General features: G+C 44.7%; 1 protein-coding gene across 1 annotated transcript in view; it reads right to left on the bottom strand.

Annotated features, from left to right (window-relative positions):
• Window positions 1–1,706: 1,706 nt before the first annotated feature.
• Window positions 1,707–25,324, bottom strand: part of LOC309673437 (deubiquitinase DESI2-like) — a gene marked incomplete at both ends in the record, with an annotated part of 61,918 nt that continues 38,300 nt past the window's right edge. The window contains 4 exons of the mRNA XM_082485205.1: window positions 1,707–1,949; window positions 19,106–19,247; window positions 20,245–20,338; window positions 21,667–21,739. Of these exons, the coding sequence (XP_082341331.1) occupies window positions 1,707–1,949; window positions 19,106–19,247; window positions 20,245–20,338; window positions 21,667–21,739 (552 nt within the window). The remainder of the gene's footprint in view (window positions 1,950–19,105; window positions 19,248–20,244; window positions 20,339–21,666; window positions 21,740–25,324) is intronic.

The raw sequence follows: 25,324 nt of genomic DNA, 5'->3' as shown, positions 1-25,324 counted from the left end.
TCTATGCAGACATGATGTACATCATAGCCAAGACCTTCAGCCCTGAAAGCACACACTTCTGTATACCTGAGCTAAAGAAACAGCTGGTTGAACTTAGCATGCTATTGCAACCAATAAAAGGAAACAACCACCCCTCTTAAGGGCTTGTAGTTCTTTCTGGGTGGAGGGCGGAAGTCCTGACTTTGTAGTAGCTGTTGAGAACAGCATTTCTAAAATGGCAACCCCCTCTCAACACCTCAACACTGTGCCTGTTCCTTTTTCATCCTCCTTTGTGTAGCCAAGAGGAGTTGCAAGGGAGAGAGGGGGCCTGGATTTACCCTTTGATTCTCTCCTACATCTTCTGACTAGAACTCCTAGTGAGGTAATTGAGTGGAAGAGTTGGTGTACTTGTCCTCCTTTGCTTTCTCATCAGCTGTCAGAATTGAGCATAAATACATCCAATGGCCAGATTCTTGTCACGAGCCAGCCTGGAGAGGTTAGTGAGCCAGCTGTGCCCATTCTTCATGCCACTGAAACAGTGCACACAATGGAAGGCACCGTGGTGGCCCGTGCATCGGAAGGGTCATCCATGCTTTCCAGATGTGGCCCTAAGTTTCCCCCTCCACCTCCAAAAAGGGAGGAGAAGAAAACAGGTTGACATTCTTTGGGTTCACCACTTATTTTTACCTTCTCCGGTTGGCTTGAAAATAGGCTGGGGAAGGGTGGCTCTGGAGCCATGTTTTAGGTCTATGAGTGCAGGAGGAAAAGCTGAAGGGAATACTGACCTTCCCAACAGATTAACACTCTTCCTCCTTGTGCTCAGGAGGGCTGTTCCCCCAACAGCAACGTCAGCTAGGAAAGAGATTCCCCAGCGAATCCAGGGAAAAAAGGAAACCAGGAATGCTGCCTACAGTTACAGAAACTGAAAGCGGGCTGTGCCAAAAAGCACCAATATGGTCAACAGTCATCTCTGCACCTACTTGGTAGCTGCCTCTAAGCACTAGCCCCATCCTCTTTTTGACCCCAAAGAAAAGCCACAGTAACACATTCATTTTCTAGGTTCTTTGTTATTATTTTCAAGAGCAAGACAATCATTCGAGCTCTTAAATTTGAGTACTGAAAACCAGTGGTCATAGAACAGCAGCACCTTTCATTTGTCCTTCACATGAGTTAGAAACCTGATAATTACAAAGGGGATGGGGCTGAGTGGAGCTTGTTGCTGGTCTAAGAGATGAGAAGGTCGAGTTCTGGCTCTGCTTCCTTCACTGGGTGTGGGCAGGAGATTTGTCATAGGGGAATGGCAAGCCCAGCCAAAACAGAGAGGAGGCTGCTGGGCTCACATGGGTGGGGGAAGAGATAAAAAGATAAAACAGTTCCAGAGAAGGAACATCACAGTATGGTGCCCCCCTGCCCATATGCATGCTCTCATGCCCGAGAGAGCCAGCAGTTCTCCATGGATCGAGGAACATGGGGGGCCTGGGAGGAGAATCCAGTTGAGTTGCCACACTCCTCAGTTCAGCGTTGGCGTTCACGGACATTTTGCTGAGCAATTGTAGTGGCAGCCCTTGGAAAAGGGACTGAAACTTCACTTCCTTAGTGGAAAGGGTCTTCCCTCCCCTGTGCTGTCCATTGAAGAAGAGGAGAGAAACCACGGTGTGTGGAAGGGTGTGAGAGAGAAATAGTACAAGAGAGAGGGAGATGTTATTTGAGGGTACACTGGGCACAGTTTAGACCCGGGTATGTCTACAGGTTCGCGATGTGCCTGAGGCTGAGGGGGCTGCGGAGGTGGAGGGGGACTCCTCATCCGTTGTGTCCCCCTGCTCCTCCTTGTGGAGGCCGAGGCTGATGTGGCTCTGCAGGGCTGCCGGGGTCAGCCACTCCTTGGGGAGGCAGCTCTGGAGGAAGGGGATGCACGAGCTGAAGTAGGCCAGGCGGTTCACCCAGCGGGGGATCTCTTTCCCACATAGTATCTGTGGAGCAAACCGAAAAGGACCATGGTTAATAGTACCAAAACACATGCATGGTGGCAATGTCATCTCCATCTGCAGCACCGCCTCAGCAGGGTGAATTCCGCTTTGCTCAGCAGAGAGCCGTCTGAAATGCAGGAAGCATCTTCTGCAGTCAGAAACAGCGATAAATGCAAATGCTACACAACTGCTCAAGACACATAGAGAGCCCTGCCAGCCATAGCCCTTGTCAGCATCATAGCAGAGACCGGGGAAAGCAGTTCATGGCCCTCAACAGCTTTGGCCACTCTGCTTTCCAGGCGGTCCATGGGTAAAAGGACAGGCCTGCTGGTGCTTCTCAACCAAGACAATGACGCTCATTTTCCAAGCAGCTCAAAAGTTTTGGAAAAATATTTAGGCTGTTGCTGGCCAGACCTTGAGGGGTGCAGAAGCTGAGCCTGACTAGGTGGATGGGGATGCCTGAGAAGATGTTCTTGCTGCTCACTTTTCTTCCTCGGGCTGACACACCGGGTCAGTCAAGTTACAGTATCTCAGGGTCCTTTTCCTATCCTAGCACATCACTCTTTAATTTCTCCTCATATGGTATTTCCTAAATGTGGGAAAGCAAGGAAAAAACAAAAATAGCTTCTCACTAAGCCTGTGTTTCGTCATAGACACTCCTGGCACAGATTTGGGTTACACTCTGCTAGCACAGATGTTGTTTTCCAAGGTCATCTCATACTCAGCACAATGAAACAACTTGCTGCATACTGCAGCTCCTTTCTTCTGTAGCATTTGACCACACATACATATAGGTGCCAGATTTTAGTAGCTTTATTTGGCTTAGGCCACACAGGGGAAGCTTCCCTTTACATTTTACCATTTCCCTTACCAGGGACAGAAGAGGCACGTGGAATCGATCATCCAGCGTACCTCAAGAACCTGTCTTTAGTAAATATACTGCCTGCATGGCCCTGCACCAGTATACTAGAGCCTGAAGTCTGTGGCAGTACAGCAGTCGTAATACCTGAATTCTCCTTCCCTCCCAGCACTGTCTCCCATGGAAACCCCACCCCACAGACCCTGTCCCACCATTTGCATGGATTAGTGGTTCCAGGGTTGTCCATAAGGCACCTTCTGCCAATACTAAATTCCTTTGCTGTTACTCCCACCCTCTTCCCATCTAAAACGACACTTAATTTAACACTAATTACTGCAAAAACTAAGAAGGTGTTTGTAATCCAATAAGGAGACTATTTGGCGAGATGTCTATTATTGACAATGCAAATGCAGTGCTCATAGGTTTCAAGAGATTTTCAGGGAGCACAACCAGAGCAGTTGCTACAGGATGGGCTGTGCCACATTATAGTCGTTACGGTTGACAACCAGCTGGTCCTTCATGCGTATGGCCTGGGCAGAACCCCACTCCAACAGTCACCTTGAGGATAAGGGAACTAGCTTGCTCCAACAGCGTGGAGTTTCCAATGAGGTGTGGAGAAGGCGGCAAACCTGTGACCGTGCTAATTAGCCTACAGAACTCACTTTATTTTGACATGCTTTGTTTAAAAATCAATGTGTGAAAATGAAGACATTATCATTAGGTATCAGAGAATGAGCAGAACCATCTAGCTGCTAAAATTACTTGCAAGCAGAGACTGTTCTTTACCTAATACACTCTGAGGACTTTTATTTCAGTTCTTACCAGTGCTGCATTCTACTTAACCTCAGACACCGCTATATAAAACTGTATTTTTGAAATTTTTAATCTGGGGGCAACTACCTTATTAGCAATTCTTTATCTCCATCCAGATCCCTGGTTTCCATTGCTAGAGGTATTGCCTGAACCTGTAAGCAGATGACCTCTCCACCTCCGTTTAAGACTCATTCATAGAAAATTTGCTGATCCATTTTATTTTCTCACCTGATCGTTTCCACAAGAATACTGCTGAATTTTTTAAATTGTATTCAATATGTTCTACTCGAACATTGAACCCAAGCCAAAGCCAAAAAATGAAGCACAATTGCCTCTGGATTTTGCAGCATTTCTCTTTCTTCCCCTCCAGGAACTTAGGCAACATATTGCCAGTGTAGAAAGTGACTCAATTTAGGCTCCTTGTGATGTATGCGTGCATGTGAGTTTAGTTCTCAAGCAGCCGTAAGTCTTAATAAAGACTTCCCCCTAGATATTAATACAAAAACAAAACCAGGGTACGATTCTTCAGAAAATTAGCTGAAACAACAGAAACTGCCTGAAATGGAAATACTGTTTTTAAGAGTTGGCTTTCTTTTCTAAGCAGATTCCCTAGCAACTGAAATAGCACTTCCCAATGTGGAAGCAATGCTGAGACGTTTGCCTTTTCTTTATGGGAGCTTCTTCACCCAGAATGAACCAGTGAGGCAAGGAAGAGCCAGAAAAAGAATGGAGATGTGTGGGCATCTGGCCATCAATCACAAAAGGGCAGTTTGTGGAGCTTAAGGGTAATGATGAAATCGAAGTGGTTTCCTTTTCCCCAGTCATGCTTGTCCTCGCCTCTTGTCAGTGAAGCCTTGTTACTATTCCACAGCAAAACACAGTGCTCAACAGGAACAAAAAGGCAACGGCAGCGAATGCCACTGACTCTACAGCTTGCTCCTGTGTTTTTCACTCCTTGCCATAAAGCATATTGTGCTGGAGCATCCAGAAGTACTTAGCTAATGGAGAAACATCAAATAAACCTGAGTGCAGTGGGGTTAGGCCAACTGAGTTTAAATAAAACAGCACAAGCAAGATGAAGTGGGTGTTTTCCAATTGCATAGAAGACACAGAAAAATCTACCTACTGCAGCTCTACAGGGCAATTCTCAACTGCAAATCTCACACTGGAACAATAAACTCACAGAAGCCTGTTACCATCCATTGTTTCCACCAGCAGAACTCCTTTTTTACAGGTTTGTAGAGTTTAGGATTTTAGGGTTGTTTTTTTTTCTTGTTTGCCAAACAAATGGAGTTTTTTCTTTTGAAGGGGGTAAACTTCTCTGTGACAGGTCACATACTTGTCCTGTCAGACTCAGCAGATATACTATTATGGGCTAGAAATCACTGGTCCTGACCGTCATAGAAGATTGTCCTTCTACCATCCCTTTATGAACTTAACATACCTGTAGTGGAGCCTGAGCTTGACATTGACAAGAAAGCAGTCGAGTCTCTTAAGCTGACCGGAGGAGGAACTTTAAAGAAATGAACAGTCAGGGAAGGGCTAAGCCTATGTAAGATATGTCTGAAAGGTAGCTCAGAGTTTAGTTGCAGCTTCTCTGAGGCAGAAAAGTGTTTGGGATAGGAAACCCTGCAGAGTACATGAGAGGCTGGACTACTGCCTGGAACACTTCAGCCCACGTAGATCTTCCCCTAAGCTTTGCAAACCTCCTGTGAGTAGTGTCCAGCTATAATTGCCGAGCGTAGCTCTTCCTCATCTTTGTGTCACTGTCAGATCCCTGAAGGTGTGAGTTATTCTCACCCCGCAGAGCCAGCCAGCCAGCCAGTCCCAGCCACAGCCTGAAATCCAGCATTTCGGTAGCGAGCACAGCTTGCGGTTGCCCACCAAGAGACCTGTCCCCGTTTCAGGCAGAAACTTCGGCAGAGGCTGCATGTACTTGCAGCTTCCACTGAGCGGCACCTCGTGACAGACAGCCAAGTCTCCCATAGCTGCAGCTTCTTCTGGGCACTCTGTGTCAGAACTGCGAATGACCCAGCTGGCATCTGCAGACTTCAGTGGAAACAGCAGTTGAGACATCCATGGCTGAAGCCAAACGTGAGGGAGAAATGGGATCTGACAGTTTTGGGTACTATTTCTGGGCAGCTGTCAGATGCACAACAGGATTTCAGCTCGTCAAGAAACAGCTAATTTGGGATACAAAAAGATCCTCTGAGCATCTTAAGCTGTGTCATTTTGCACTAAACGGTCACTGGTTAAAACGTACAAACTGCCCTGGGAATAAGGACTGCACCCCATCACTCTTCGCTCCCCCAGGTGCCCTAAGAACGAGGCTTCGTTGCTCAGCAAGGCCTTAAAGCTGCCTACAAAGCTTTACTCTGGGTAGGGGAGCAGCCAAGCAGCTCGGAAACATGGGTTTAAATGCCATCCAGCAATGGAAGAAGCTGAGGATCTTGCCTTCTAGAGGACACCACTATTGATGTGCTGCATTTTGGGAGGGCTTTGGCTTTCTGGACATACACTGTTATGTCTAAAAGGCTGAGCTCCTTTCAAAATAAGGTGAAGGGCTGATTAGTTGTAGAACCTAAGAAAAAGGTCTGAAATGCAATAGGTACTGCGCTGTGGTGGATGATGCAATTGAGGTAATTCAGGCCATGCACAGAAGTATAACTCAAGGCACTTAGGAATTTTTTTTCAGTGAGCCCTCCCAAAGGCACCATGTAGTGCTCTGATCCATGAAAATCAAGATGAGCAGAGGCAACATTACATTCCTCAAACAATACATGCTAATTACTTCAATTCTTGTCTTCAAACTGATGCTCTGAGCATTCAGCACTGAACATCTGCTGAACCACCCACTGCCACTTCCACTTAGCAGCCTCACTAAAAATGAGGTGGTGTCCACATGGGGAAGGTATCCACTTAAGCTACTGTACAGTATTCCCCGTGGTGCATCCTAGAGAATGCAAAGGACTTTTATTGGTGCCTGAGGAGTCTAACATACACCCCATAGCACTTTCAGAGCAAAGCCTTTAGAGCCCAAGGGGAATCTTTCCAGCGTTGCATGAGTTGGCTCCTATGAGGCCTAGACAATATAGCATAGATGAAGCTTATCAGAATTTCAGAATAAGGCCGTTAGATACACACCAGCACATCTGCCCAGTCAAAGCTTACAGGGTCTGCTAGGGCAGCCAAAAAACATACGTAGAAAGAGAAGCATGGCAACCTGATGAAATTAATACTTGGACACATCTGGAATAAACCATTAACCCAAATACACAGGGACATCTTTTTTATCACTTTGCAAAAACTCAACTGCCCAGTGCTGGCAGAGATAACGGAGTCCAAGACCGTCAGAGAGGAACACACTTCTAGCTCTGCACTCCTGATCAGCCGATGTACATGGTATATACACTGAAAATAACGTTCCTGAAAGAGAACAGACACACAGCCTTCACAATGCACCTGAAAACCCAGTCTCACCTTGGTGGAGCTGGCATGCTAAGATCAATTGCTTGAAACAGATTTATTGTATAGTTATTGTGTAAAAACAACGATTTCTACTCTAGGGATATAACCAGCCTGTGGGCATCAACAAAGTAGAGGAGGTGGCACCAGGCTACGAAGCTGCAAGCAGCACACCTTCACCAGAGCCAGGAGCGGCCTGCGTCTTGCAGAGGAAAGGGTACAGCTGAGAAACTAGATGAGGCTGAATAAGCTCAGTAATGAGGCTACATTCTGGGAGGTAGCATCCCAAGTCAAAGGGAGGAAGGGAAAAACCTTTTAAATGCATATAAGCAACTGTCTAAAATTCCCCCATTCTCCGATGCAATCCTGTTTTGTTCCACAGCAGGGAGGGCACTGCCACTCCCATGGGTCCTCTCCAGGACTGTGGGTGTTCCTCCCATGCAAAGCAGAAGCGGCAACTGCACTGTCTGACTCAGATTAGCCATGAGTGAGGAAAAGGGAAAGCGTTGAAAGGAGGGACTAATACCCATGGTCTTGCTCTCCTTATGATGCTAGTCAGAATGTATCGGTCACCACTGTGGTCCTGTAGTGGAAGGACAGAGTTGCCTCTATGTGGGAGTCAGCATGCAGAGAGATGCCAAGAACAGAGACGATGGAGTAGATAGCTCTGGGTTAAATGAGACAGCTGGCTTATGGCACCTCAGCACTCACAGCACTGTCAGCTTCACTGACCAGGCCACCAGTGGAGAGGTTGGCTGCAAGTCTGACGTCTTAATGAAACGCGTTCAGAGCTGAATTCTGAGTGGCATCACTGATTAGTTACATACCAACACCAGAGCATGGCAATACACTCTTTAAGCATGAAGTTCCTTGTAACCAGCACTTATACGTACAGCCAGCAGCTGCAGGCTGACAAGGTAGGCAGCAAGTGGCCTCATAACAGATGACCATTTGGGGAATACTAAGTATACTTAAGTCTGGTCTTGTTAGCGACATTTAAAATAATGACTCTCCCACCAAATGAATGAGCAATTGCAATTCATTCATATTATCATGGCAGCGTGAAGAACTGCCTTCTCCTAGCAGGTGCTGTTTTGGGACCAGTGGCTAAGAACAGCTGTTGCCTAATAGGGTCGTCCTTTCTCGAGCTACAGACATGCTGAACATGACCAGGGCAACCCATACGCAGAGGGATGGACATCAAGAGCATCTCTTTTTTTCCTGAACAGCTAACCAAGACAATCCTGTGTTTCAGTCTCAAGCCTTGTTTCCTAATGTAAGTGAACAGCAGGTTACTGTGGATGGAGATATAATGAGCAGAGAGAACACACAAACTCATATGAAGAGGGAATGACCTTCTATCTGGCAGTGTTGGCAGGACTCCTAAGCAAAAGGTGCCAGTCTCAAAAGCCTATCAACACACTTAGAGTTCATTTATGCTCCTGACACTTTTCATTTATCAACAGGCAGCTGGTGAAAAGGACAAAGTTTTTCTTTACTATCTTCATTTGTGGGAAGGAGGCATCTGTTCTCAGGCATTTGTACACACAAAGGATCAAAGGCTCCACGATGGTCTGACTAGAGATAAATTCCCCAGATAGTGTGAACAAACTTAGCTCCAAGGTATTATGCTTATTTCTAACAGATAAGGACATATGACTTTCGGTTTAGGAAGAGGGATGCTAAAAGCAGATAAAATAAAATAGATGGTGCAAAACACACATTTATACAGGCCCCAAAGAGCTTGAGATTATTTTTTTTTTCAAATTCACTCTTAAAATATCTTTACATTTAATCTTTTTTGCTAGATGGATCACTTTAAAGGGAAAACCTGAAATAACTGCAGAGGCACATGCGACAAAATCAGACCATTTTCAAAAAATTGAAATTATCTGCTGAAACTTGCCCTGGGGTGTGTGTGTGTGTGTGTGTGTGTATGATTTCTGTTTCAAATTACTTGCCACCTCATACTATTCCCCTACACACGTAGGTAGACAGGGAAAATAGGATGGACTGAGAGCTGAGAGATCCATATGAGAGTTACTCCACTAATAGTTTTTGTTGGGCTATAAGACTCATTCAGGATAGCCAGCCTAGAAAGGTTAATGATGGAAAAAAATGTTTATATTTTTATAGCAGCATTTATTCCAAGGACTTCACAAATACTTCATAAATTTTAACTAATACAGAAATTACATCTAGAAATCTCATTTTGCCACAGCAGAGAAGCCACATCTGCAATGCATATAGCAGTTTATTAACCGCACGCAGTCAAAATTGTGCATACTTACAGGCAGAAACAAGAAAAAATGACATCCATCTGAAACCATGAAGATAATTTATGGGTGCAGGACGTCTTTATTAATAAGCTTCTTCTAAACGTATGTGGCAGTTAAAAACCAGAAAACAAACACAGCCTGTTCCCCTCCCCATAGACCTAACAACATTCAAAGGTTGCTGCAATGAAGCAAGTCTTTCCATCAGCTTCAGTGAGGACAGGCTCAGGCATCACGAAATAAAGCTTTCCTAATGTTCTTTCATGCCCTGTGGTTGTTTTTTTGTTTGTTCATTTCCTTCTCTACTTTCTGTCTGTTGGGAGCGTTGTGTCCCCTGCCATTAACAGAATTGCACGTAGGCTTTTATGCAACTAAACACCTATCTCCTCCTCTGCAACAGAGGCAACTGAAAAGCAATTGTTGACTAAGGAAAACACAGGTATTACTTGTCTACTTAGGATCTGCCAAAGGCTGGTTTATAAAAGCTTCTGCCGCTTTTGACTGTGACTCAAATGCCACCTGAAGCTCCCTCCTCTGGTGTTTAATCTTTTTCTCTCCGATAGCTTTCAGGCTAAGGAGAGCTTCCTAGTTTTTAATAACATTATGATGAGAACTCAGGTGTGCCTGGGGATGCACCTGAAAAGCTTTTGGCTTGAATTATTCACTGATGATTAAAAAAATGCCTTCATTTGGTCCTTGATTCAGCAAACCTGCCTTTTTCAAAGCATTTGCTGAAAGTCAAGCTCCTCTAAGGAAAGCAGGATTCTCATATAAGTTTGTTATATGCTGTCAGCTTTGCCTTAGCTGAAAAGGGATGGGTGAATAGCCAGAGAGAAAAGAATATGTGCTGGGTACCATCTCCTGTCACTTCAGCGCAGCTCCACACCCTCTACCAGTAAAGTAAGATCCCTCTGTTCTACCAAAGCTCCACTCACATTGACAAAGGACAACCAAGACAGCCAAACCATCAGGGAAATACACATCAGACATAGCTCTAAAGCAAATCACAGAGATATCTTACGCTGCGCTTCAGTTATCAGAGATGTGTATTTCTTGCTATCACACTGATACACAATGACAAAGCCTCTCTCTGCTACTATCAATAGAACAGATCTTTACCAATAACACAAAGAAAAGGGGAAAGAAGCCCTAGCATCCAGCCTAGATGTGATCCACATGCAAGCAAGCATGATTGCACTGAGATCATCCCCTGCCTCCCAAGGAGATTCAGATTGTGTGGCTTCCCCAAGCATTTCCATCCAATCTGGCAGGCAGGTTTAATATCACTGTGGTGTCAGCATCAATAGTGGGTATGCTAGATGCCTATTTCAGTCCTCTGTAACCATCAGGTTGCAGGATTCGCTGTGCAGACTCCACCTGTTAATCTTTAAGGTATTTCCTATTGGACCGCATCCTTTTAGGCTGATTTGAGAGAGTCCTACTGACTTTGGGAGACTGGGAGCTATTTACCTCCCAGGTTGAGCACTGCAGTGCTGCAGCTCTAAGACTCTGGCTGCAAAGGATTTGATTGTGACAGGGTCCATAATCCCTGCCCTGTAGAAGCCAGCCTCATCTAGGACACCAAAGAATTTTTCAAGGCTGACCTGAGCCACCTCAGATGCTTAGGAGACTCTCTTCCCTCTCCTCTGTCAACAAAGAATGGGCCAACCTCACTTCATTAACGTCCAGGTCTATTTTCTAAGGCCCCTTCAGCCCAAGAACAAGACCCCCTGTTTCCCAAAATATTTTTCTCTCTCTGGAAACTTCTGCAAATTCTACAACTTCAAAATGAGCTTCTAAAACCACAAGCACACAAATTCTGATTTAGGCCTCCCTCTTCTCCTGCTGAAATGTGTTATCTCCCTGTTTATGTAAATTATTGAAGTAGGACAGCTCCCACAGGAGAGGCTGAGGGACTCCGTGCTCCAGGAAGATCTTGTGGCTGATATTCAGAATTTTTGCCGAAATATAAGAGAAAAGGTAAATAAATCTTTAGTCTAACTTGCTCTCCCACATGTCAGCAAGCTTCTCTCTGTCCAGGAAGCTCTCAGTTACTTGCAGATGAGTATGTCTCACCAGCTAAATGTTTTGTTCGAACACACAAAATGTCCTATCAGAAGTTTTAATGAAACTGTCAGATCCCCTTAAAAGGCTCTGCTTCTGATGACTTGGTTTGCTCCAAAAATCCTAGTTCAGCTTTAATAATTAATTCAAATTTTAGCCATTTACCAAGGTGGCGACTCTGAGTACTGTGCCCTGGATCCAATCCTTTGGATCAAGAAATGCTGAGCAATAAGGAAACCAACCCTTTGATATTTCAAGGAATAAAGGCGTGAAAAGGATCAATGGGTACAAAAGGAAGCTGGATAATGATATACCAATCTGTTTTCAAGGGTTTTTAATCCCTCAAATCCAAATGACCTTAAAGAGCCTTCTGAAAAGCGATCACATGTGGATGTGAACCACGTGCACTAACTCCAGAGTTGGTTCTACTCTTTTTTAATAGCTTTCTCTGGGTATAAAAGAAAGTAACAATAATTTAAGAAGCAAATAGGGATGTTTTATTATGCTTCACCACCCCTCAGTCGTGCAGCCAAATTGCACTTTCAGTGACTCTAGGGGAATTTGTACCAGATCCCTCAGGTGTTTCTGAGCCAGGTTTGTCCCAGGGGCGGCTGCAGATTCTCTGACCGTGCTCTCAGAGATCCAGACAGGTCCTAGCAACACAGACTCACCCTTCTCCTGCCTGCCTTCTCCTTTAAAAAAAACAAAAATAGTAGGGTAGTTTTAGAACAGCTGCAAGACAGATAAGTAACTCCAGGCTGGGAAACTGCTAGAAAATACAGAGGGTTTTGACCTTTTCTGGTACTTAAGGTAAATTACACATGCAAATCAGAAAGAAATCATTCCTATTTCAAGAGGGAGGAAAGACATGATAAAAGAATAAAACCTTCTGTCACTGCTGTCCTCAGGTAAAGTTCCAACATCAACAATTTTTAAGGTGAATCAATTCAGTGCCTCTCAATTCACTTCCTATTTATGGTGAGCATCAACTTCATATCTTATCAAAAGGGCCCAGAAGACCCAGTGACTTTATTGCTATTCCACCACTGGTATTATTGGGGAATAAAAGGGGCTATCTTCCCTGGTGCTCAGAAGCCACACTTTTTTGATAATTATGTGTCATGTCCTATAGATAGGTGCTTATGATTTTCCTTAAATAGGGATCATTCCAGTTGCTTGACAGTAATCACACTGATGAAGAGAGAAGGACTAGCTTCCTTGAGTCATTCCACTTACATTCCAGTTCTGGTACTGATTCAAAGGTTTTTTTCTCCCTTCCCATGGTGGTTTGTCCTTTTCTGAGACATGCTGTAGCAACTGTCATCACTCTGGTAAAAACACATCTCCATAGCTTATCTTAGACAGGAGACTTCAGAAGCATGGAAAATTGCTGGTGGGAAGTCAAATGAGTCATCTGTTTGTGAATGGGCTAAGCAGCAAAAGCTTTGTCAGAGTCTCTAAGCTGCAGTGACATGGTGCGATCCTTACATTCAAATACTGAGGCATATCGCCAGAATGGAGAAGAACCTGGAAGCAGAAAACCTTCATCCTCCCTCTGACCTTCTAGTTACTGCTATCTGCTCTAAAGAAGCTGTCCTCCAGCATCGTACACTCACCATACGCCTACGCATCAGCAGGGCTTATATTCTTATATGCCCACATTTGAACCCCTGGCAGTCAACCTTTCACCTTTATGCACATTTCGGGGTACAAGCTGTGCCAAGTATGCTTTTGTCTTGCCTAGTATCTTCATTCCTCAATTCCCAATTGTATTGTAGACTTGCAGGACAATCGCAAGCCATGCTCTTCCATTGTAGAGAGCCCTCTGACAGCAACTTCACAATTCCCTGTATCTGCATGCACCTACCTTTATCTATGCCCAAAGAACAGTCTTGGTGACAAAGTGTGTAACTGCATGTCTTTCTTGGCACCTCATGGCATACTTCTCTGTGGCCCACTGCTGCAGCGACAAATGCTCCTGCAAAGCAGTGGCCTAATTGGGACCTCAAACCTGTGGGTCCCTTGCAGGGGAGCTTACAGCCCAGGAATTACTTTGAATTTGGCTTTTTCCTGAAAGCACAAATGTATTCCTCTTCCTTTATGACTGCTTTACAGCAATTTGTAACTTCTGTCTGTTTGCTATCTCACATCTCCTTGTTCTGAAAAAGTCAGGAAATTCAACAAATCACATTATGGAAAAAACTAATTAGCTTTTTTTGTTGTTTTAAAAGGTTTTTCTAATGTTCAAAAGCCAATATTTTTTCTATCTGGCAGAGATAAAATAGCCTCTTTCATTAGCCAGGACAACTCAAAAAAAACAAATATTTTGCAATTTCTTGAATGGCCATTTGAACATATTGCTGTAAGTATACATGGGGGATTGTTAGGAACTTGGTGACTTAATAACAGATAAACAAACAGAAGGACTTCACACAGTATGGGTGTGGTGCTAACTGAATTCCCCACCCATGCATAACCTTATCAGAATGCCAAAAACCCTGCTGTGTGCCAGCAGCATTATCCGCCTGGAATACCAACACACAGAAAGGCACAGAAACTCAGAACAAGAAGGGAAGTTTGGGCTGTGCTGCTGATGGCCTGAAAGATTTTTCTTTGCAGAAATTGCAGGCTTAAGTCCCCCCAAAGGATTGCCCATCCTCCTAGGGAGTTTCTTCAGAGAGCATGGTACTGATACGGTTTGATTTTGGGGACAGTTAACATAAGCGACATGAAAGGAATAAGCTTCTTGTAGGTAAATTGCTAATCCCAGTTTGATGAACCTCTTCATTTTAACCCACAAACAATTTGCTTAAGTGGTTTATAAATATAGGTACCATGGGACCATGTTGCAGTAGTCAGTGACTGAGGCAGCCCTAACTAGATTTTCACTGCTTAGATCAAGCTCCCTTTACCTTCCCACACTGATATAGATTGTGAGGGTGAAGGGTGACTGCAAAGAGGTATTAAGTGGTGCATGTACCAACTACCTGAAATTGAAGCTGCGCACATGCACAGGGAGTGCATCTGATTTCTCTCTAATGACTATCCACTAGGAAATTCTGCCCTGCTTTACCTCAGAACTTCCTTCAAAACTGTAATGAAGATGGTGTGCAGCACTTACTAGGCAGAGACTTAACAGGCTCTGTTAGTTCTTCACTTCTTAAATAATCCAGAGTTCCCCAATGAAGAAGAATTTCTCAGGAAATCCACAGGAAGAGACTCCTGATCGTGCAGCACATTCACTGAATCGCTCAGTGAGAAAGCTGCCATGAAATGGCATTGGAGAAGATGAAGTCTGAACTGCTGCTGAAACCAGGGCATTCTGTTTTCTTTCCAGAGGAGCTGCTTTGTGAGTAGACCGAGCCATGCCTCTTTGATCCAATAGCTGCTCGTTAGAAGTCCATAGGGAACTGGCAAAGCAGGGAGAGATCTAAGTCTTGAGCAAGTATAAATATGCTTGGCAGTCTGCAGCAGGGAGTAAGGAAAATTCAGAGCTAAGTGCCAGCGAGAGAGCAACAAAGCCCCTTGCAGCTTACAAGTGAACGTGGGCAGGAAGATCAGAAAACGCAGAGGAGATGTGCGGCATTGTGGGGAGAGGCTCAATGCCCCAGCAGCACACCATTAGGCTGCAATAGCACTGCAAAGTTTTTTCAAAGGTAGATAGCAGGTCAAAGGCATGCCCAGGGGTTGACTAGAGCTTGTCTGCCTGTGCTGGACTTGCTGCAGTCCAGGGATTTTTCAAGATGCGCGGCCAGATGGCACAGTCATGAACATAGGTCTGGACATGCCCCTAACCATTAGCAGTCAGGCTGCATCACCTACTTAGACCACAAATTTTGTAACTGTTAAAGATAATAGTCACCAGTTACCATGGTGGGACCTGAGGCATCATTGTATTAAACATGACTTTGACTGAAAAATCATTCATGAACAGATGTAGATAGGCTATTTCTGGATGGATGTTCTATTTGCTGAGAAAACAGTGGTAATAGACAAGAAAACAAAAAGTCTGAAAGTAAAGACCAACTCCTGTAGTTTCAGCAGTCCTGAGGATGGGGAACCTGGCTTACAGGTCCTGGCAACTGGACATGTGGATGTAGTCTCACAGTGTGATCCTGAGAAAACTGATCTGCGAGGAAGAACCAAGAGGAAGAACCAACCTTGTACCTCCTTCCCATTCCCCCTGCAGAATCGTGACCTAAGCCAGCAGGACACGTGGCTACATCTGCCCTCAGTCCATGTGAGCAGATGGTATCTTCCCGCTGGGGCAACATCTGAATGGATACTAATTAGCAAGCCCACAGCCAGATGAGGAAATTAAGGCAGCCAAACACAGCTACCTAGTACACGGCCGTACAGCCAAATCTCAAGGCCTGGTAGACAGATTGGTGTAAACACACATTAACTCATACATCACCACACAGCTATAAAGCGCTAGCTCTGGTTTTGTGTGCTGATACAGAACAATACAAGCCATAAACCAGCTAAATAACCTTGGCAGATAAGAGAGCTTTCATCAAAAGATTTCAGAGCCTTTTTTGAAGGAAGGAAGTAATCCAGCATACAAGGAGAGATACTTAGGCACAGGGCAGGGATGCGACTTGCTTGGCATTATTCAGGAGGCTCAGAACAACCATCTCCTAAGCTCAACACAACTGCTTATGCCCATGAGCAGAAAGGCCTAAAGGACAGTAGGGAGTACAGCTGGTCATTCCCTCTTTCATGCCACAAGTAGCCTCTGCCTCGATCCCTCTCTGTGGTGAAAGGGCATTGCAGTACTGATAGCATCACCTTTCAGCTGCGCTACAGCAACAGAGAGACCAAGAATTTATACTCACTTAAAATGCTTGGCTGCTTTTTGTGTGGCTGGAGTTAAATCTTAGTTCCACTGAGCAATTTTGTTCTGCTGAACAAGATTTCTACATCTTTTCTTTTAATTCTTTGAATACTTTTTCCAGTTTCCTGTCTTTAACTGCCACATAACATGGCTATGCATAAATAGATGCTAGTTATTATTATTATTGCTGCTTCACAGATGAAGAGTCTGAAGGAAAGGGTGATGCAAACACTAAACAGATTCATCTCAGAACTGGCTTTAGGGCACAAATATCAGTTCTGTTTTCTGCCCACTATGGTGACATATCTATGCAGTCTTGAGAGCCATTCATCATGAAGTCGGCACATTCTACACACTATAAGGCCGCACCTTATAGCTCTACACAGTAGGTCCTGGAGCTTCCTAATAAGGTGACTTTTGTTTTGCTTATTTTTAATGGGAACTACAGCAAGGAAAAAAAAACTAAAACTCTAAGGCTGTAAAGTTAAGCAAGCATTCAGATGTTGGGAAACAAGAATAGAAACTTCCATTGCTTTCAGTTCCAGCAGGTTCTGTCTCAATAGATTTCAAGCGGTCTTTCCTCCAAGAGGTCAGAAGTGTCCCAAGATAAGCTGTGCTACTTCTCACTCAGCTCCAAAACACAGAGATGGCCAAATTGCTGTGTTTACCAGAAAGGATGGAGACGTCTGTCATAAGGCAGCCACATGTATTTCTAACGTTGCTGACTGAGGCATGTTCAATGGCTAGGACCTATGCATAATGTCTTAACACCATCTATTTCCTTAACAATTTCAGCTCCCATTTTCTGTATCTTGATGCTAGAGACCATCCAGGGCCTTCTGCTCCTGAGCCTGAAGTGCACCTCCTCTGATTTTGCATTTTCAGTACTTTAGAGAGGGGCAATAAACACAGGCAACAGTAACAAGAAACCCTGCTTGTCTATGAAGGGTTTATTTAAACTGACCTAAATCCTGAGTAAATTCTGCTCCTGGGAGCAGAAGTGTCAGAACTAGCCATTTAGGCTTTTGTTTTATTATCTGGACAGGTTACGGGGCAGTGAACTAGCACACAGAAGCCACCAAGAAAGCTCTTGCAGGAAAATTTAACCCTAAATTCCACTCCTGTAAAGATGTTCACTGAAGGTGTATTGAAAGCAAAATTTGAAATACACTAAATACACTCTTTATTGAGATCTATCTTATTTGACTTGTGTTTGGAAGGTTGGACAAGGAAGGGGCAGTCAAGGATTCATGCATACATAGCGGCAAAATCAAGGAAGAATGGCTTTGAGCATATGGCTTGGACATGAGACAGATTTTACATACCAAAGTATGTAATAAACAATGACTTTATTTCACTGCTGCAGGTAAAGGGTTTGGGTTTGGTTTTGTTTTTTTTTTTAGCTTTTGCTAATAATCACACAGCTTTCTCCTGGGTTCCCTTCATAATTTTTGAAGTTCCCATTTTCTGTTGTAGTAATTTGATTATTTGACTCCAAAACAGTAGTGCAGCTAACGTTGATTTGATCACTGAACTGCTTGAAACTTCATTCTCTGTTTGTACCAATACAATTCCTTCCTGTTTATTTTTATTTGGTAACATTTACAGAAAGGACTCAGTCATTTTCTCTTTCTATAATTAGTAAGGATGAAACCAATAGAGGACTGGTTATCCTAAGAGCCTGAGCAGGTCCCTCGTAAATTAATTGCTGGTTCACAGATTCACTAGAGATTTTCTTAAAAAAATCATACAGTATTATTTCTTCAGAATCTCACCTCACTCAAGATCCCCAATAGGCCTGTTTGAGGAATGTATGGACACTTGTGGCAAAAGAGGTTATTGGCATACGACTCTTGCCACATATGATGAAAAAAGGTGAGAGCTGTGTAATGAATGAGGATGGGGCCTCCAGAAAGAGAAATGAACTGTTAAAAGCAGTTCAACTCTATTGTGAAGGGTGAGATTCTCACCTCACATTTGCCATAAAACATCTATGGAAAACACAGAAACAGTTTTAATGGAAGGTCACTTCCATTTTGTGCTTTTCATGCCTTTTCCAGGCACCAAGTCAAGATCCTGAATTCAAATTTACACAAGTGCTGAATACTCACACCTTAATTGAAACACATGTTAAACGTGTCATCTATGGGGTGAGGGGGAAGGCGGCTTACCCCCAAAATAATCAAGTCTTCAGGAACTGAAAATCAAGTATCCCAAATCAGCAGATACTCAAGATCAATTTGTGCTTCTCTGTGCTTGAATTCTCTCTAAAAAGAAATAACTGCTCTATTATAATTCACAGTATTTTTGTGAACATTGAAATGAGTAAGCACCAAAGAAATATGTCTATGAGAAAATCAATACTTTTTTTTAATAGGTTTTGGATGGCACACATAAAATAAGGAAAAGGGACACCCACTTCCTGAATACTGCAAATTTTTGTTTGCAGAACACCGATAAGCCATTTTTATTCCTTTGCAGATCATATAGGATTATTTGTGCTTGTTATTAAAATGATGCACATTTGCATGCTAGCCAGGTCTGTCCTTCCAATTACTGCTCAGTGTTTATTCAGTGAACCAAAATGCAGGCAATCCTAGTTTCCCCACAGTTTAGACCAAATGTGATAAACTTGCTGCATCTCTACCTCCTCATCCCATCCCTTTCAACAGCAAAGGGCTTCCAAAAATGTTGAGGGCAGAGACTGGAGATTTGGCTATCTCTGGCCTAGCAGGCTCTGTTGACCCCAGTTCCCTTTCTGTGAGCATTACTACAGAAGCAGCAAAGAAAAAAAAAAAAAAAAAGAAAAAAAAAAAAAAAAAAGAGAAGAGACAGTTGTGCCCACCTCAGCCAGAGCAGCAGAGAAGTGATTACAGTTCTTGTGCATCAGGTGGTATGCGTTTCCTTTGTACTCCTTCCCCAGCTCTTCCATAATCTTATCCACGTCCTCTTCTGTGAAGTCTGTGGTGCCCAAGGCAATGGATTCTCTAGTTAAAAACAGAACACACAACAGGAAATGTGGAAAGATACATTGAAGAGAGTGATATAGACCCAGGGAAAAGGAAATGGTCAGACACTGGCAAGAAGGACAGGATGACAACATGGGCATGCATATCTGGGGCTATCAGAGACTCTCACTAATGAAATGGCACAGTAATGTCCTCAGCTTATCCACAAAGCAGGTTACAGCACAGGCAACAGCCCCAAGAGCTTCCTGCTCGCCACCAGGGAAGTCTCAGCTCTGGGGGTCTGCTCCCACTCTGCCCACCGTCCCACAATAGAAATCTCTAGTAGGACAGAGGAGATATTTTTTTCATGATTGAAAGGGTGGGCCAGGAAGGAGCAGACTGAAAACTTCATGCAGAAACCGACTGCTTCTCCCAATAGTCACTCAATAGCGCTCATTCTTCTGAAAGTCTCCAGCGACCCCCAACATAAACTGGCTCTCTGGGAAGGTGAAGCCCCACCTGCCATGGGCAGTTCCTTGACCTGCAGCCCCACAGTCTGAGCACCCTCTCAGACTCCTCTAGCAGCTGGCCCGTTCCTTGTGACAGGGTAATAATAAACACAGGAGATGACTTCTGGTACTCTGTGCAGTATCCACAAATAGGTGATGCTCATACAAAGACTAGGTTTTGTTTTTTCCCCTGTGCACTGGCTCTGTGTAACACTCAGTTACTCCCATCCTTGCTGACATGTGAAACTGGGAGCACAGAAAACGAAGAAAATGAGAGAAGAAAACTGCAATCATCTGCAAGTATGCCTTTGAACCCTGCCAAACACAGTTCAGCGCTGTTCCCTGTTTGGTGTACACAGTCTTTCATCCATCTCCAAAATCCCTGCAGGGCTGCCTTTGAACCAGGATCGTGTAAACGATGCAGTGACGGTGCTTATGAGGAGAAGGAAAGGGGGACCCAGAGGAGAGGACTTCCCTGCTCCCTCTATGTCGATGGCAGAGGAGAAGATGTAGAAAAGGGGCCTTACTTGAATTTAAAGGTCTCGCCAAGTTCTACCGCACTGCCAGGTGTGATCTCGAAAATCCCACTGAAAGGGTAGGGATGCCCTCCATAGGCAAACTCTGACAAGGAAAGAAACAGACTGTGAGTAATTGAATGAACACAATGTCAGGAAAAAGTCTATGGCAGCTGTCTGCACGGCTCAGCATCAGCACTGGGGGCTGGGCTACTGCCAAAATCCATTCTATCCGGGTTCTGAAAGCCATTCTGTCTGTCCAGTTACCCCTCAGCCTGAGGATGCCCTCCATGCTAACACTACTGCTTTCCCACAGCATCAGGAAAACTCTCCGAGCGTCTGTGCCTGTGCAGGTGGCTTCCTCTCAGTGGAAAGTTCTGTGGTGGAGGCATCTAAATAAACTATGAGAGGCTGTCAGTGGTGGTACTGAGCTGGAAGAAGTCTTTTCTAGAGAAGGGAGAAATCAAATCTTCCAGAGGGATTGACAGGCAGCAAGTAGGAATTATTTGCAAAAAGCCAAGCTGATTATACTCCACTGCCTCAGCACACAGGTCAAGCCAGGAGGTCCCTCCATTTCATAAAGGCCACCTTGCATGGCCTGTGAAACACAGCCCGTGGACCTCATGGTGTCATACAGGCCATCTCACACAGCCTGTGAAAGCTTCTGTGCTTGAGATGGAACATGGCACCCCAGGGGTTTTGTCTACTGCATGGCACTGGCTAAAAATACCATGAGTGAGATATCCCAAGTCATTCCCATTTAATGCTGAAGAGGGAAATGGAAAGCTTGTGATGCTAGTTTGTCCTTCACTGCCCTACAGCTTTTTCCAGATCCGTTGACCGCGCCTTTTGCAATGGGTGCTCTAATCAGCTTCAACCCCCATCCAGCCCGTTTCAAGAGTCTTACAAGACATTTTCTTTTCCTTGTAACTCTGCTGTTTCAAAAGAAGAGTTTCCAGGATCTGGAAATCCAGATTCCAAGACTACCAGACCATAGACATTCAGAAATAATTACTGCAAAATGGATTTACCCTGACAGGGAATTAGCACAAACACACTTATGCAGGTCTCAAGACAACCACTGATCCACCTTTCTTCCCCCTCCCTCATTTTTCCCCTTCTTTCTCCCCCTTCTTCACTGCAGAACAGCTTTCCAACATTGCTTCGTCCCTCATATCTGCCATCCTGCTAGACACCTGCACAAGCTATAGGAGCTGCCGTTATATGCTGAAAATAAGGGCAACATGATTCATGACAGAACTGCACAAGTTCCCACTAGACTCCACAATGGGCTCTAAAAGAGAACTGGCTGAGTTTTTCACTCTTGAAAACATCCCTCGCCAGAAGTTGTAAGTTCGGGGTTCTTCTTCATGTCAGACTAGCCATACAGTTGTCCCTGTATTCTGCAGGTAGTGAAAAGGAAACACTTCATACCTCTGCCGTAGATCTCGATGCCAGAGTGGAAGACACCAATCCCCAAGGTGGAAGTGTATTCATTTATCCAGTACTAAAGTAAGAGAAAAGCCACATTTGGAGGCATTAGTGGAAAAGAAACACATGATTGTTGCCTAGGATATATCCCCTGTCTCTCATCCTCAGGGCAGCTTCCCTTAAGGACAAGAAATTATCCTGAGACAAACAATTTGAGACTCCTTACAGACTAACAGAAGTGGGCACTGTGTTTATACAGCTGGCTGGGATTAGGGCTCCAAAAAAATGCTCATCTAATCCTCTCCACATCAGGAATTTCCCTGTATCAAGATATAACTGGACCTGAACTTGCATAAACCCAGTTGCTACAGGATGTGTGATTATCTATCTTCTCATTTAAATAGCTGACACTAAAACAGTGTTACCAATTCAGTTGTCTTATCTGATTTTCAAAATCTTGAGTTAAAGAATCTCCAAATATTTTCCACACATCATTTTACATCACCTCCCAATATCTACTTTTTAGGCATTGAGATTTTATAGACAGAGATCTATTCCTCTTGTAGGTCAGAGGAGCACCATTTAGTAATCATAGAATCATAGAATCATAGAATCAGTGAGGTTGGAAGGGACCTTTAAGATCATCAAGTCCAACCATTAACCTACCCTGATAAAAACACCACCACTCCTAAACCATGTCCCTAAGCACCTCATCTACCCTTTTCTTAAACACCTCCAGGGATGGTGAATCCACCACCTCTCTGGGCAGCTTATTCCAATGTTTAATAACCCTTTCAGTGAAAAAATGCTTCCTAACATCTAATCTAAACCTGCCCTGACATAACTTGAACCCATTTCCTCTTGTCCTATCACTTGTCGCCAGGGAGAAGAGGTCAGCTCCCATCTCTCTAAAACCTCCTTTCAGGTAGTTGTAGAGGGCGATAAGGTCTCCCCTCAGCCTCCTCTTCTCCAGGCTAAACAACCCCAGATCCCTCAGTCGTTCCTCATAAGGTTTGTCCTCCAGACCCTTCACCAGCTTTGTAGCCCTTCTCTGGACACGCTCCAACACCTCAATGTCCTTCTTGTAGTGAGGGGCCCAAAACTGAACACAGTACTCGAGGTGAGGCCTCACCAGTGCCGAGTACAGGGGGATGATTACTTCCCTAGTCCGGCTCACCACACTATTCCTGATGCAGGCCAGGATGGTGTTGGCCTTCTTGGCTGCCTGGGCACACTGCTGGCTCATGCTCAGCCGGTTGTCCACCAACACCCCCAGGTCCTTTTCTGCCAGGCAGCTTTCGAGCCACTCCGCCCCCAGTCTGTAGCGCTGCATGGGGTTGTTGTGACCCAAGTGCAGGACCCGACACTTGGCCTTGTTGAACCTCATACCATTGGCCTCAGCCCATCTGTCCAGCCTGTCCAGATCCCTCTGCAGAGCCAATCTACCCTCAAGCAGATCAACACACCCCCCCAGTTTAGTGTCATCACTAAACCCCCAGTTTAGTGTAATCATCTATATGACATTGGTAACTGCTTTATAGAGGGGGGGGAGGGGAAGAAAAAAAAAAAAAAAAAAAAAGATGCTCCGAGCATACTAGTCAACATTTTGCTCAGAGGTACCATATACTGTCAGGCAGTGTTTTCAGAAAGGACAAGGGCTTGCTGCTCCAAAATTAAGTCCAAGGTGACCATAACTTCACCCAAGACAAATTTTCAAGAGGAACTGTTAAGTGACTTCATTGCTCTGGAGTCCGTCACTTCCTTGTTACACTTGGAGCAAAGGAATACTGCAGTCCGGTGCATGCAAGCGACACTCCTCCACCAAGCACTGCTCACTGTTTCCACCATACCATGAAGGACAGTGCAAACACCCAAACAAGTCCCAGCTAAGCTAATTCTGGAGTGGGAAGCCGCACAGCCATGCCAAGGCAGTGCTGCATTGGAGATAATTAGCCCTGCTCAGCACCAGTATTTATTAGGTTAGCTGCAGAGCTGTGCTGCTCCAGAAATTATATTTTCAGGCAGTGAGTGGAAACTGCGTGTGCCTGGTATAATTTACAGTTCACTTACAGCTACTGTGCAGCGAAGATTCATCTCCAGTAACTCAGAGCAACTGAATTCTTATTTTAATCAAGCACTGCAAGAAAAGTGAACATTGTTCACTTGTCCCCATGCAATGCCATGACAGATTCATTCAGCTAAAATTCTCTTTTGGGTCTGGTAGCTGCTTCTGGTGGAGCCAGAATAAGCTGCACCTTCCCTGGTGTCTGGTGTCACTCAGCTGCCACGGTACAAGCGAGAACCCCTCTGCTGTCAGGTAACCAGAGGTCTGGCATACTCCATCTACTTTCCTCACGCTGCTTGCTTATGTATTTTTGATGACTGCAGTAGCCCTGTAAATCACCTAGAAATGCTTTCTGTGAGATCACTGCTACTGTGGAAAAACACAGTAGCTTTGATACAAGAAGTGCAGTCCCAAGCCTGACTTAATGTATGGCCAGCCTCGACGCCTTAAACCATGTCCCACCAACATGCTTGCCTCTGGCATTACAGCAGTTCGCTTTCCCTCCAGACAATGCTGTAATATTTCTTGTTGTGAGTGAGTTTCGGTATCACAAATGATGTATTACTGCAGGGAGGCAGCAAACCACCTGACCCTAGCTGGACCCCTGCCCACTGCTCTCTTCAGACCTTGTACAACCTCCACTTATCTCTTCACTTTAATTATGAAAACTCTTGTTTTTAGGATACATCAGACCATTGGACTGGAGCTAGGTCAGGTAGCTCTCAACCTCTGCTAGCGCATTAGCCCGAACCCTCTGTTGAACACCATGCCTGGTATTTCGGGACATGATGCGCCCTTGCCTTCTGCTGCCCTTCTTGCCTTTTGCTCCACAGATCTGTCCTCTACAGCAGGAATATCCCTGCTCTGACTGGGTAAAAAGATACAGGGGTGGAGGCTGTATATGACACCAGCCACCTCTGCTGAGGAGACCAAAGCCTGTCTCCCATGGACACATAGCTCTCAGTTCAGTTCTTTGATCTCCTAGATCTCAGTAAGCTTCAGAGAAACACTAGTTTCTACAAAGTCCCATGGTAACAACTCCCAGAGGATATGGTAAGTAGGTTGTCTTCCTCCCTCAGGCTGAGCTATTGTCTCACAGCAACAATACAAGCACAACATGCCCAGGTCACGCCAGCTGCTTTGCTTAGAGGAGTAACTAATAGGAAGAGAAGGGAGACATTTTAAATTAGAAATGCTCTTGCCAGTTATCAAAGTCAGGGCTATCTGCAGAGGCTGCTCTGCATCAGGCTTTGTATTTCAAACAAGAAAGTTAAACTGAAAGCCACTTTCAGCTATAGCTTTTTCTTCTTCCACGTTAAAGTTTATGTTGGATCCAAACAACAAAGCAAACAAGCAGAGAAAAACAAACCTCTCCTTGATTATCATGTCAGATTAAAGCACAGAGACCTGTTCAGCTCATATGTGCACAACACTGTCAGAGCACAAGTCCTCCCTGTACCCCATCTGCCTGCACTGTTCTTGTTCCCAGCACAGAGCCACAGCCCCCGAAACCCACCCTGCCCGAGAGCCAGGCTGCAGGACAGCTGTGGAAACACAACTCAACCGCCTGGATGCTGTCCTGTGCAACCTGCTCTA

The sequence above is a fragment of the Vanellus vanellus genome (assembly GCF_965231255.1).
Source record: "Vanellus vanellus genome assembly, chromosome: 6".
NCBI classification, from domain to species: domain Eukaryota; kingdom Metazoa; phylum Chordata; class Aves; order Charadriiformes; family Charadriidae; genus Vanellus; species Vanellus vanellus.
Note: the sequence above shows the minus strand (reverse complement) of the source record. Positions and strands in the feature narration are given on the sequence as shown.